Raw genomic sequence first — 13,670 nt, forward strand, 5'->3', positions numbered from 1 at the left:
CAATGGAATTGGGCAGGGTAGGAAGAATTTACTATGTTCTCAAGCCAGATCCTCTGTCTTGCTAAAACAGGAGAGTCTTAACTAGAAGTGTGAAAGTTTACATTCAGGTATCAGTTTCTGTGTTTTCAACAGAACATTCAATTTCCTAGCCCCTTGAAAATTACCAAGCATCAAGTAGAAGTCTCCTTGGCGAAGTGGTATTGCTAATCCAGGTGTCTCTATGTCCCATGCTACCTTCAAGCCTACGTGCCAAACAGCTGGGTCTCTTCCCTGCAGTTTCTGATCATAAGTTTCTTCAGCAGGTGAACCTTTAACGATAAAAGGAAAAACACCATGAAGAAATAAGACAAGTACCATAAAATACATTATCTTGTCTTCTAACAATACAAACTTAATTACATCCCATATTGGTACAGTCTTAACTTTTCTCAAATATCCACCTTGCATAATCAACAACTCCAAAGTCAAAAGTACACCACAGATATAAAAATGCCATACAAAATCAAGAATTTCTTGCAATTACTAAGATGAAAACTCATGTTAACTACAAAGTAAAGGTAAATCAAAGTTCGTAACACACCAAGTTATTCTGACATTCTCAAGTACTCATAATGAGAGTTGTAGTTTGTGCCCACTTCTACAACATGAAGAGAAGTGCAAGCAAGGAAAAAAAATAAAAAGCCAGAACACTGATGTAAAAATAGATAACTTCTAAAAATAATTTCAAGTCAAACTGCAAAAACATCTTAAACAATTGAATTTGTTAACAGTTGCAATTTCACTGAATCAAACTGAGGCAAAGTAAGGTGAAAAATGTGCACAAAACCCTATCTAGGCAACCAGCTACAGGAGAGAATCTGGGAATCATATCTATCATTCCTCTCTCAAAATTATTAGTCAAACATGATAGATAACATGTGGGAGAGCCAATGAAGCTTCAATGCATTTGTCACAACACTTTCCTTATCATTAAGCAACACGAATGTGTAGAGCTTGGGGAAAAAGTAATCCACTGCATAAAAATAGTATTTAGAGCTTAATCCCTCTGAACTATTTTCATAAGCTTACTTCACCGCAGTATAAATTGAAAGATACAGTCAGCATTTATAACAAGGTATTTGGGAGCTATGGCATAACAGTTTTATGGCTCATGTAACAGAGCATTTTGACAGAGAAAGGATGAAGTTTTAATAAGCAATTGGCACAGAACAGCAGTCAACTGTTAGAAATCATCAACAAAGTAGCACGCATAGTAATTGCGTGTATGTTAGTAATAGCCTGTGTCCCAAAGCAGCATGCATAATAATTGCATATACATTAGGAATAGTCTGTGTCCCCATGTTGTTGTCCATTCCCAGCATGCTTTTATGTAATAATTCTTGTTTTTGCTTAATCTAGAACAAACACCAAAATAAAGATGCGTATTCCTCCTGTAATAATACACGCACATAAAATTGACCTTGAACTCAACTCCAAAATATTCAAGTCATTCATCTCATGTGGTCACTGCAACGTTTGTTGGGGACAGCCTTTAATAATGAATAAAGTGTCTTAACTTCCTATGTTGATTAAGTATTGCCTGCAATCAGGAAGCAGATAGCCAATCTGCTCTAGTTTAAAAAGCTAATCTACAGTCCTTAGCTAAAGGTCCTACTGTACATTCATTGCCCGGATCCCCCCCGCTGCTGCTGCTCTCATCCCGCTGAAGCTCTGGCTGAGGAGCAGCTCTAGGCCTTTCTGTCAAGGAACACACAAATGAGAAAACAAGAGTGAGCAACCACTCCAAAAAATCAATACTAAAGTCTTCGAGGGGCTTTCATATTTTCTGCCCCGCTCAGATAAATCGTAACTTAATTTAAGAAAAAATGCTTTCTGAAAACTGCAAATAGGATGGCTTTCAAGGCATTTTTAATGCAATATATCATGGATATTATAAAAAGAGGTAACCTTTCTGGGTTAACTCTCTCTGTTATGCTGCTTTCCCATTCACTTTGGCAGCAGCACTGTTCACAATATGGCACCAATAAAATATAGAACTACAATCAGAGACAGCAATTTCAATCAAAGTTTCCTGGGGTCTCCTCATAAATCCAGCACCTTTGGAATGTGCTCGTTAAAATGACTTATTTTTTGCAGTTTGATAAATTTTTTATTGCTCAAGTACAGAGTTCAAATGTAGCTCAGACTCCTTTTCTCTATATTCTCAATTATGGCACCTTATAATTATCAGCAGCAATTGGAACCGATTGCTCCTACCATGCTATTTTGGTAACAAATGGAAGCAAGCTGACACTAGCTTTTAAATACAAGCTCTTCCAGAAGCAAGAGGGGGGAAAAACACCTTAGCATTTGTGGTATATCTCTGGATGGCACTGACAAAATTTACCCAACAAGAAGGTATTCTAAAATTCTGTATGTCACACCAAGTATGACTGGATGTTGTATGTGTTAAGATAATAACAGCTCACATTTAAGTGAGAACATTTCAGAGCATCTAAACCTTAGGCGCTTGAGAGTAAATCATGTGGACTTTACACACAGCACCTTAAGAACATGTATTTATTTTGGAGCAGACTATATAGAAGTGGTCCAATGTAGCAGCACTTAATGGGAATACGATAAAACTATCTGCAAATTTGAACTCTGTTCAGTAAAGTTATAGAATTTGGCCTGCAAGAAACCCTTGTGCCTGCATCCCAAATGGAATAGCATAACTAGGTAACAAGCTTGCCATAATGTAATAGCTCAAACCTGTAATTAAGGATAGAGCCATGAAGGAGGACGTAGCTGTAGAGAATTGGCCACAATGCCGTGCCTTAACTAGACAGCTCATATTCCAGAGATGCTGCAGCTCTCAGACCTGATCTTATCAGGTTCACATCGTGGTTAGGTACAGAACAACATGAAACTTTCTTTTTTTCCTGGATCTAGTTTGGCTATTGTTGCACAGCAAAGAAAGTAGAAGTAGCCTCGAAAGGCTTCTTTGCTATTTGGCACAAAAACCTAGAGGTTTTTGGCATTCTGAAACCTAAATGGTCTCTATTTAACTGAAACTGTACTGCCAAGCTATATCCTAAATGTAATTTTAAATCAGACATAATTTCTTACAGGATGGAATCAGTGCCAATGCATTGCTGCAAACAAGGACTGTAAACATCCAGTTTTGTTATTAACTTCAACACTTTACAGATTGATTTAAATTTTTCCAGAATGTAAAAGCATTTGGGAAATTTTCTACACTGGAATTTGTACAGTCTTCCATGACAATTTCTACCTGTTAAATACAAGGTAAGTGAAAAAAGCCGACCATCCTTTGCTTTTCAGTAGCTGGCGGGAAAGAATGAGTTTCTATCCAGAGTAATTCCATCTGCCTTATTACTGAAAAGCCATAGCACAAGCGATCAGACTGTACTAACATTTTAACTCTCACTTGCAATTAACGTTCACAAAAACAAAAAAGGAAATATTTGCTAACATTGCTCTTACCTATTTCCATCTAGAATACTATGTCCAAATATATCAAGACTAAAAGCACTAAAACAAGAACAAAGAATATTCTGTCATCTTTGCTGAAGGAGAGGTGATTTGATGAAAATCAGTGATAGTCAAAAACTTCAAGAAATCAACAGGTAATACGAATGATATATTCTCGGTAAATGGGGGAGATCAAATCTACTCATATATGAGTAATTTGATCAATAAAAATGTGATTCACTGAAAAAATAAATTCAAACTGACCAAAATCTACAAGTTACAGACCCAATAATTCTATAATTCTACTCGCATATTCATTTTAGGTAATATATATTATTAAATTAATTGCAAATAATGCTAGTGACAGCGTAATTGAACACATTCTAGATTGTAATCAGGTATGCCTTATGCACCATGACTACCACTCAGGCACTTTCACACAGTATACACACATATCGGGAATATTTAATTTCCACGAGAGCCTATTTTTAACAATTGATAATCTGCTTTTATCCTAGTGCTGTTATGTATTTTACTCTAAGTAAAAAATCATTACTATTCAGATGAGCACTGAGCAAAATGTCTATCCCATCTTGCTGTTCTAAATGCATTTCATTTCAAGTTGCTATGAAGCAGCTTGACACTTGAAACATGAAAATAAACTGTGATAGTAATTAGAATATCAGCTTGTTCCAGTATCTTTTTGTTGGCTCTCAAATTTCTTCTCTGGCATATTAAAAACAGTTTCTACTTCAATTAATACTGATCAAAGTTTCAAACATTAAACTTTCACTATGGCATCAAACAGTGAACAAATGAACAAGCAAATGAAGTTGTTTCAATTAGTCGTAACTGCTTTAATGCCATCTAATGAAGTGAGTACATAACAAATGACACAAAACTGCAAACTGAAGTAAAAAAAAAAAAAAGGCATATAAACTGAGTTGTGCATCTCTAAACCATCACACAGCTACCTCGGTGTAGTACGAATGTTCGACTCCCAGGGCTCCTGCTGTTCCAGATGTGAAGAGCTGGGGATTCTGCCTCCATGGCAGGAGAGGTGAGCACTGCCATGAAGCTTTGCAAGCCCCATGTACCCCAGACAAGGAGACGCCACTCACTCAGGGTGGTCTTGAGTGACCACAGAGAACCAGGGGAAGAGCAGGCTGACAAAATGTGCACAACTTAGCTAAGAAGAGAATCAAGCCAGCTGTAACAAAATCTACATGCCTGATGTAGGAGTTCCCTACAGAATCCATATTTTATCCCAAAAAATTAAAAATCCATCTAATCAACATTTTCTGAGGAAGACCTGCTCCATCAAAAAATTTCCAACCATCTCTACTCTTTTTATTATATATACTATAATGACTCTGTCATCGTGTATACACTTAAGAGAGAATTCAATGCTAACTCAATACTGAGTCAGTGGACAAAATACCAATAAAAGATACTGGCATAAAAAGCAAACTTATTTATGGAAAATAGGAACAAGAGTCAAGATACACTTCTCCAAAGGTTTAACAACAATCTTCAATAAGCTGTGGCACTAACTCCTCCAAAGTTCATGGAACCAATTTGAGCCATGCTCAAGAGTTACCAAGTGAAGCTCAGCTTCCTTCAGATTTAGATCTGGCTTCATAAATTATTTTCCTCCTAAAAAGGGGTCATCTCCAGCTATACTGAGCTGTTAATATTGCCAGCTCCTGCCAAAGATTTTTTTTATGATTTTATTTATTCATATAACATAATAAAAAATGATCAAAACTTTTAGAATCACTGCAAAATTAGTCACAATAATTAGGGTAATTTTGTGTTTTGCTTTGTGTTTTTTTTTTTTTTTTTTTTTTTTTTTTAAGTGACAAATAACTGTTAGAAAATTGTTGGAAAGCTCTTCTGTAAGCTTTCCCATTATTTTAAAATTCTTCAGGTAAAATAAACTTTTATTTTATGTTTTTTTGTTTTTTTTTTTTGGAAAACGTCTTGTACTTCTTGGCAAAAGCACACTCATTACACATAGATGCCTACATAATTTTTGGTGTAAATACGTCAAAGACATTTCTACCCTTGTCATTCAAGTCTTGCATAAAATTTGCAGTGGTTTTAAAACAGTGTAATTACTTGTCTAACCAGCTGAACTCCAAGAAACAAACTCAAATGACACAGTAACGACTAAACATAGCAACTTCTTTGTTAATTTATAGCTCTCTCAACTATTTTTTCTCCTCCGCAAGTTTTATGTTGAAGTAAAAAAGTTTAAGCATGCTACCATAAATCTTCACAAATACTATTATTATTGTCATGTTTATGGTTCTCTAATTTACATGTTTCTAGAAATTTCTGTATCTACAGTACTTCTGAAAAATACACTTACTGGACATAAGACAGCAACATCTTTGCTAGAGAAAACAAACTTACAAAAGAATGTGACACTGCTACTGGTTAGGGAATCCTTTTTCATTCAGTTTGCTAAGCAAGCTGATGTTTTATGTCCAGGAAAATGTACACATGATGATTTCCACTGAATGTTAAGTAACAAAGCAACCCTTCATTTCAAAACTAACAATAGAAAGCACATTAAAGCATAAGCTATTATTTGTACATAATGGTCTTCAGCCAAAGCCTACCCAAAGCCAATGTGAATTTCTCCCATGTGTTGAAGAAAAGAAAGGATTTTTTGGAAGTACTAGAAGTCACTTGTAAGCTATGATACATAAAGGATCATTTTCAAATTCATATCAAGTGTCTAAATTCTAATCTTATGTTTGCAAAACTGGAAGCTATTAAAAAACATCCAAGGCTTTGTTCAGAATTGCTAGGAAAAAAAATCCTCATTTCTGTTTTTAAATAAAGATTAAAATAGAAAAGGTATTTTAAAAAATATTTAATGACTCTTCAAGCACATTTTTCCCCCCTAATACTGCATTTAAATTGTTTTTTAAGTAAGAGCCTGCAAATCCTGTCAGACGCGTCTTTTTAATGGAAAATTTGCACTCTTCTAAACTACAGAAGTGTTGGCAGGTCCTTCACAAGACATGAATTGGCACTACAGCACGTAGATACAAAATGTATATACTTTCCAAGTAAATATAGTAGTAGTTTTACACAAGAATAACCCAAAATGATCTTGCCAAGGAAAGGACAGGAGTAAAATCATTATAAAGCAGAAACACATCTGTATATGATTAATAACACAAAGTGATCTCAACTGTAATAAACTATTTTTAAAGGACAGCAGACACGTTCCTGTTTTAGCCTAAAATAGATATTTGACAGATTTTGATTTCTTGGCTCTTAATCGGGAAGTCAATTACAGCAGTTTTTAAATCTACTCAGAGAACTACTGCTAGAGCCAGCTGCAGTAAACACAGGTATATTTTGCAAAGGTGTAAGGGGAAACAAAGATAGGTCTTAAAAATAGGAATCCTAAGGACCACAATGTATTCAGATGCAAGTGACAAACCTACTCTAGCATGCAGATGTGGTTTTGTATGTACACACAAGGAAGCATAAAAGAGCTTCAGGGATTTTAGACATTTATTTCACTAGTCAAGTCATACTAAACTACCTCCCATTACTCACCTTCACAGCTGTAACTGTACACAGCAACTGTTGACCTTTCAACCAGATTCTCATCATGGTGCCAACTCACTGCCATGTTCCCCATTCCAAAATAAGGCTCTTGTTTCAAGTACAGCATTTGTAGAGGATCCATATAATTTAATAAAGTCACGTTATAAGATGTTCTGCTATTTAGACTTGTGAAGTCATCCTCTGGTACACAAAAACTGCTTTGATCTTGTGAGACAGACCCTTTCTCCCTAAGAGAAGTAGCAAAGTTTTGCTCCCTATCTATTACAGGGGTATCTTCAGTTTCTTTGGACTCAAGCAAATTTTGTCCTTGTAATGCCTTGACTGCTTCAATATGCAAGTAGTCATTAAGTTTGATTAATGCTTTACAAGCATCATGTATTTGAGGACTGCAATATTTTATTTCATAACCCTCGGTAGGCCAAGGAACTGTAAATAATCTTGTGTTCAAGTACTTGTAAGTGCATCCTGGGTTTCCAATTAATATACGAGACACTGGGGTAAAAAAATCTTTTCCTTTGATCCTTACAAGATCTTGAAAGAAACAATCATGCTTTCGCAAGGTCAAAAAGCTCTCTTGTACCATCTGATGGAGCTCTTCAGGTACTGTATCAGATCTTCTGAAAACTAACTTGGAATACTTGGTCTTCCACTGAAAAAGAAAACGAAAAAACAAAAATTATTTTTCCACATGAGCCAAAGTATTTCATATATTCAAGAATGGACAGGGATAAGTTCACAGACCATCAAGCATGAGTCTAAAACACAGTAAAGAAATAGATGCTAGTATTTGCTATTTGGTATTCATACTCCAACATATTGCACAGCAGCCTATAACCAGAGTATCACCAGGGCAAATATCTAATGCCACAACACAACATTGAGAAAGTGTCATCTAAAAGCAACTCCACTCTCTTAAAACTGCAAAATGTATCAAAGGACATCTACAACTTTATGATCAACTTTATAAGGCAGTATAGATAGCTTTGTGTCTTTTCATAGCCATATGACACTTCCATAGCTTTTCTGCTGACATCATTTTGGAATGATGTCAGAGATTATGAAAGCCATCAAAACTCTTTGCTTGCAGTTGAATTTGTTTGTACTTGGAGGGAAGTTACAGCACAAGACCGACACCCTGGTCTGCTCCCATACTTTCATTATTCAGGTATTCAGGTATTATTCAAGTATTCCGGAAATACTTGGTCAGCCTCACTCCTACTCTAAACCCACTTTGCTGGTACCTATTCGATAAATTGCTGATGCACCATCTTGGATAAAAGCATATGAAACGGACATAAAATCAGACAAAACCATATGAATTACTTTCTTCCTCAATAAATATTTTAATAGCCCCTTGCTAGATGGCAACATTGTCACTGCATTCTGCCATCTCTTAAATCACCGCAATGCTGAAGAGTCTCAACCTCAAATGGTTGGGTTACACTGCTCTTAATTCCATTATGTTACTGGAACCTTCTTAAGTCTGGCATTTTCCATCTCTCTACTCTTAAGCCTTACGTTGCTAGTGTTTACTGCTGGATCACAGCAACTGAACATCAGCCAATATGAATCAAGTCCAAAGCAGTAAAGGACGCATGTATTCAGTAGCCTAAACAAGCAGATTTAATAAATCTGAGAGCAGTACTATGTACAATCACTGGGGCTAAAATCTTACAAACCAAATGCCTGTAATAGTTCTGAACTACTCAATCTCGCAAAATCAAGAAGGAAGACCTGTGACAAGGTATTTTACAGGGAAGATAAAAGCACCTTAAAAACAAAGGGGAAAAAATGAGGCCAAGAGAATTAAACATAAACCAAAAGCTAGGAACTGCAGAAAATCGACCAAGGAAGTGAAAGGTAGGAGAAGTAATCTGTGACCAGCAGACAAGAAAGTAATTTAGGAAGAAATTCTTAGAATACTACAGATCCATTACTATTGTAGTTGGTAAGTTATAATGTTTAATCAACAGCCGTAAACAGTTTGGATGAAGAAGTTTTAAAAGGCCTGGTCAGAGTACTTCATTAATGGTTAACTCTGATTTCCCTTAATTCGCAAACCTCAGAAAGTTCCAAAACAGTAAAAGATTAATACTGCAGTAATATTTGTAAAGGGTAACCAAGATGCTGGAGGTATTTATAGGTCTGTTGATTTAGTGTAGATTATTTGTCAACTAATGGGAGAACAAACAAGACTGATTTAAAAAATAAAACTGATGCAATTAATAAAAAGTAAATAAAATATAATAGAATGTAGCATGTCAAAAAAGCCACCATTCTGCTGCACTGCATTCTGTTATCTTCAAAATATTCCCTGACGTTCTGGTCCTTCCTATTTTCACGTTCCTCAACATATACCAATTAGCTTCCTTTTTTTAATTATAAAAGTTTCCAAACTTATTTTACCCCCCACCTCCCCACCTGTAACATCCTCTTCCCTCCCACCCTCTTCTGACCACGCCATCTCTGCTATCAGCTGGAGCTCAGAGTTCCGCAGGTTGGGCACGCAGCAGCTCCCAGCCAAGCCCGGCGCTGCTCAGCAGCAGCATCTTGCTTTGAATGCGAAATACTGCTGCCCACTCCAAGAAGTCTTGGATAATTTTATTAATATGGCTTTCTAAGAAAGTGAGTATTACATCATCATAACTTTTACTGGCTGCCTGTAAATCATCTGGAACAACTGCTGAGCCCATTTGTCAAGCCAGATGAAGACTAGAGAGTAAGTTATTAAATAGACTACATTCCTACTTATTTCATTAACACTAACAGATGAAAGAAACACACAGACTAATACCCTTAGTAAGGGAAAGGCTGTAACGTGTCAATTATCAGGTGTCAATTAGTACGTTGGAAGCTCAGAACCGCTCACAACACGTTTCCTTTTGTCAGAAAGTCGGTCACTACCCTGAGGAAAGGAAGATACCGCTGGTGTTGTGGGAAAAGAAATAAGGTGAGGTGAAACCTGCAAGCTCTGGGCAACAGGGCAAGAGCTCACAGATGCACAACACTGATCCCAAAATTTTGCAAATGTAGTTGCAGCCTTCCATACTTAAAGGGAGCTTATAAGAAAGATGAAATGCTTTTAAACAGCACTAAACCCACGACCACAAAAGCATCACATTAGCTTACATCTGCAGGGTCCTGCTGGTACAACTCAAAACCACTTTATCTAGTACTCCCACTTCCAAGTCAGACTTATACCTGCCTTTCAGGAAAATAATTCTAAAAGGTGCCTTTAAAAAATACAAATTAGGCAGTCAGTATGCACATTTCCTTCTGCATGAAAACACATCACAACATGTTGTTAACCAACAACACTTGAGAAGGTTTTATAGGATTGTGGTTCTACTGAGAAGGTGACTCTAAAAGGAAGCCCATTTTAGCAATAGTGATCAAACATAATAAATCTTAGTTTATCTATAAATGCTACCACCACTGCTTGTGAATTCTTAAAGTGAAGCTCCCTTTTGTTACACATTTTTAAGGCTTCCAAAAACTAGCTTCCTGAAGAAGGTAAAGAAATTGATATAAAAGTATCTACAGATAATAATTTCTGACAACAGTATTTACATGCTTAACTTTAAACACCAAAGACTGAAAATCATTGAAGGTATCTACTCTGAAGGTCCCTCTACAATCCAGAGCACAAAATACTGGATCCCAGCTTTCATTAAAAGAACTGAACATCAACTGGAGAAAGAATTGCCAAAAGCCTGAAACAATTCCTTCAGAGGTCATGAACTGTCTCATTTGTTTCAATCAGTGCTTTGTTTTTGCAGCATTTGAACAACACAGTGAAAAATATCCATACAAAATAACCACTGAAAGTAGTAATGGCAAGTCTGAAGTATTTACAGCTACAAGCTACAGTCAGATGTGGGGGTAGAGGTTGACAGAGACCATACATACTTCACAATCACACTGAACAACATTATATGCTGTGATGTATAAAGATTATTGCTGCACGAGTTGTTTCATTATGCAAATGTGTATTAAAAGAGCACTGGCACTTCTATAGGAGTATCCCAGTAGTTCTTTAAATAATTCTGTATGTAGGATGTGCTCAGGTCAGATTAGCATATGTAATGTGGTAGCTGGTTGTTATGGCATATTTAAGAAGTCATTATTACTACACATTTTTACATTATTAAATACACTGAGATTCTGACATGAATCACATGTGAAATTCCAAACAATTATTACAAACAGAAGGAGGGAAATAACACTGTGATGTAAAGCAACTAAATGCCTGAACACACGTACTAGAAAGGAAGCACACAGATTTGATAAAGGTAGCAACATTGCATTTCCCTCCCCAAGTGCAGAGGTAATGCCTTCCACATTTTACTGCCAGCCAGTCAGGTCAGAGGCCTGTTACCTTTAGGTTCTGTTTGAAGATTACACGCTTCAGAACTACATTATCATTAAGTTTTACACGTTGTACTGAAGATTCTACCTTAAATAAACACCACGCTGATATCTCAGAAGTCAGGGAGTGGAAACACATTTCCGACACATTACATGAAAACACTTTGGACTTCTTTAACTCTCCAACCAGTCATTGTGCTACGTCTAACATAAGGAAAGCATTAAGAGATCAGAGCACGGGGTGAGCACCAGGTTCACACTGGACACCTCGTTGTTTTTGGGGGATGGGGAAGGGGGAAGAATCATGTACTGTATGTTGTAACTCTGACAGCAAGTATTAAAGGTCAATTCACTGTTCGCTGAACAAAGTGGTTATGTGACTGGCAACTAAGGGCAAAAAAGGCACATTTGACACTGAATTCCCCATATGAATGTTACACACACACTATTTCAAGCAGAGCCATGCTTGTACTTGCAACAGTGGTACTCAATGCAGAGAAACAACCTACCGGGTAACTCAAGTGATGATAAAGCTGGAAACCAGCAATAAGAACCCTTGATAAGCAAACTGACACATCATGAAATGACAGTATCTACTTCACATATTTGCAATTGGCTTTTTTTTTTTTTTTTAAACAGGCTTTCTTGCTCATACTCAGCTTTAAACATTACATTGTTTCAGCTGGTGGTGTGGGGGCCATTACTAAAATCCTTCATCACGCAAGACATGCACTGAAAGAGGATGTCAGTGAAGTTTTGCTTGTGACAGAACTTAGTTTCGTCCAGATTGTACATTTCCATGCCTGTTAGTACACAGTAGTTTTGAATTACATCCCACATAACTGTTCCAACACACTCAAAGCATACTGCTTTATAAAGGGCAGGCTCTTAAAGAAGTTCTCTCCTGGAAGGACAGACTATAAAACTGAACTTCATCCTACCACCGTGTAGTACATTTAAGCATCACAGAAATTGTGATATCTATAGCTGTGATTAAAGTAATATTTCACAATTACCATAAGAATGCAGAAGTTGTGATGTTTATCACATATACTTAAAGTACCTAGCATACACACAAACACTACACAGAAAGTATAAGTCTACATAATGCAAACACAATGAATCTGAACTCTATTAAGGCTTGAACATGTCCAATTTCTCTGCTTATCTTCTTCCGATTGTGTTCTGTATTTATATATTCCTGATACCAAGCAAATGAGATGCCACTTGAGCAGCCTCAGCTCTGTCTTCTCTTTTCCTGTCAGCTCCACAAGAACAGAGATGTAAAAGGTGGAAAAAAGTAAAAGATGCTGGGCGTAGCATCTCTTGACAAAAGCAGATAAAAAATAAACAGAAGGGCATATAGTACAGGACTATGAAGGAGAGAACAATAATCTGCTTGAGTGCTTAAAGCAGAAAGGGAACATCGTTTTAGGATTGAAAAGAATGTCTTTTTTAAAAAGAGAACAAAAAAGTATAATTCCATTAGGCTCTTGTACACTTTTGCTTGCCCTCTCTCACAGAAGTGCTTTTCTGGTTAACAGCAAGTAATGCGTTCTCATCATTCTGACAGCTGGTAAGGATCCCAATCAAGAGCTTACTGCCACTTGGGTCAGCACTGCAGGAATACAGAGAACCATGCTTTCACTAACCACCTCACAACCCAAATAAAGTGGAAAGGCAAGGGAAGTATACAGATTGCTCAATATCACAGGTGTAATCCTGTGACAACACCACAGTCTGATTTTATCCTTATTAGTTGCAATCCAGTCCCCAACTAAAAAAAATAAAAATAAATCACATCTTCCTTTTTCTGTAGTGTGAGATACGCTAAACATTTCTTGGCCTTGGCATCCTGCAAAAAGAGAAATGCATCCTTGCAAGGGAAAAGTCAGACCCATTTTTATGCTACCATACACATCTTTGGGCCATATGTCAATACAAGACAGGTGACACATCTGTCATGTAAACACATTTGCTGTATCTGTTCAAACTAACAGTTTCTTTCTTAGGCTTTTTATCTTTCTGTGCTCCCATTTGATCTGATTGAATTTGCAGTCCTTGCCATATGGTTTCTAGCTGACCTGAGAAGATCCAACACAGATACAGAATATTCTTTGACTCATTTCATGGTACTCATCAATGCACTCATTTGGCTTACTTCTCATGGGGCTACCAGGCTTATTTTCACTTGTTTTTGGTTTCATTTGAGACATTAATTCCAGTTCCACAGT

At 36.7% G+C, this 13,670-nt stretch overlaps 1 protein-coding gene across 7 annotated transcripts in view; it reads right to left on the reverse strand.

The window, feature by feature from the left end:
- FTO (FTO alpha-ketoglutarate dependent dioxygenase) overlaps window positions 1–13,670 on the reverse strand; it is a 245,289-nt gene that overhangs the window by 189,081 nt on the left and 42,538 nt on the right. For all 7 annotated transcript variants that reach the window (XR_014697170.1, XM_084533344.1, XM_084533339.1 and 4 more), the window contains 2 exons: window positions 7,057–7,717; window positions 165–308 (listed from right to left, as the gene is read on the reverse strand). Coding sequence is in view for 6 of the 7 variants with exons in the window: in XM_084533344.1 (XP_084389470.1) it covers window positions 165–308; window positions 7,057–7,717 (805 nt within the window). In the remaining variant the exon portion in view is untranslated. The remainder of the gene's footprint in view (window positions 1–164; window positions 309–7,056; window positions 7,718–13,670) is intronic.

This window comes from Aythya ferina (assembly GCF_964211825.1).
Source record: "Aythya ferina genome assembly, chromosome: 12".
Taxonomy (NCBI): domain Eukaryota; kingdom Metazoa; phylum Chordata; class Aves; order Anseriformes; family Anatidae; genus Aythya; species Aythya ferina.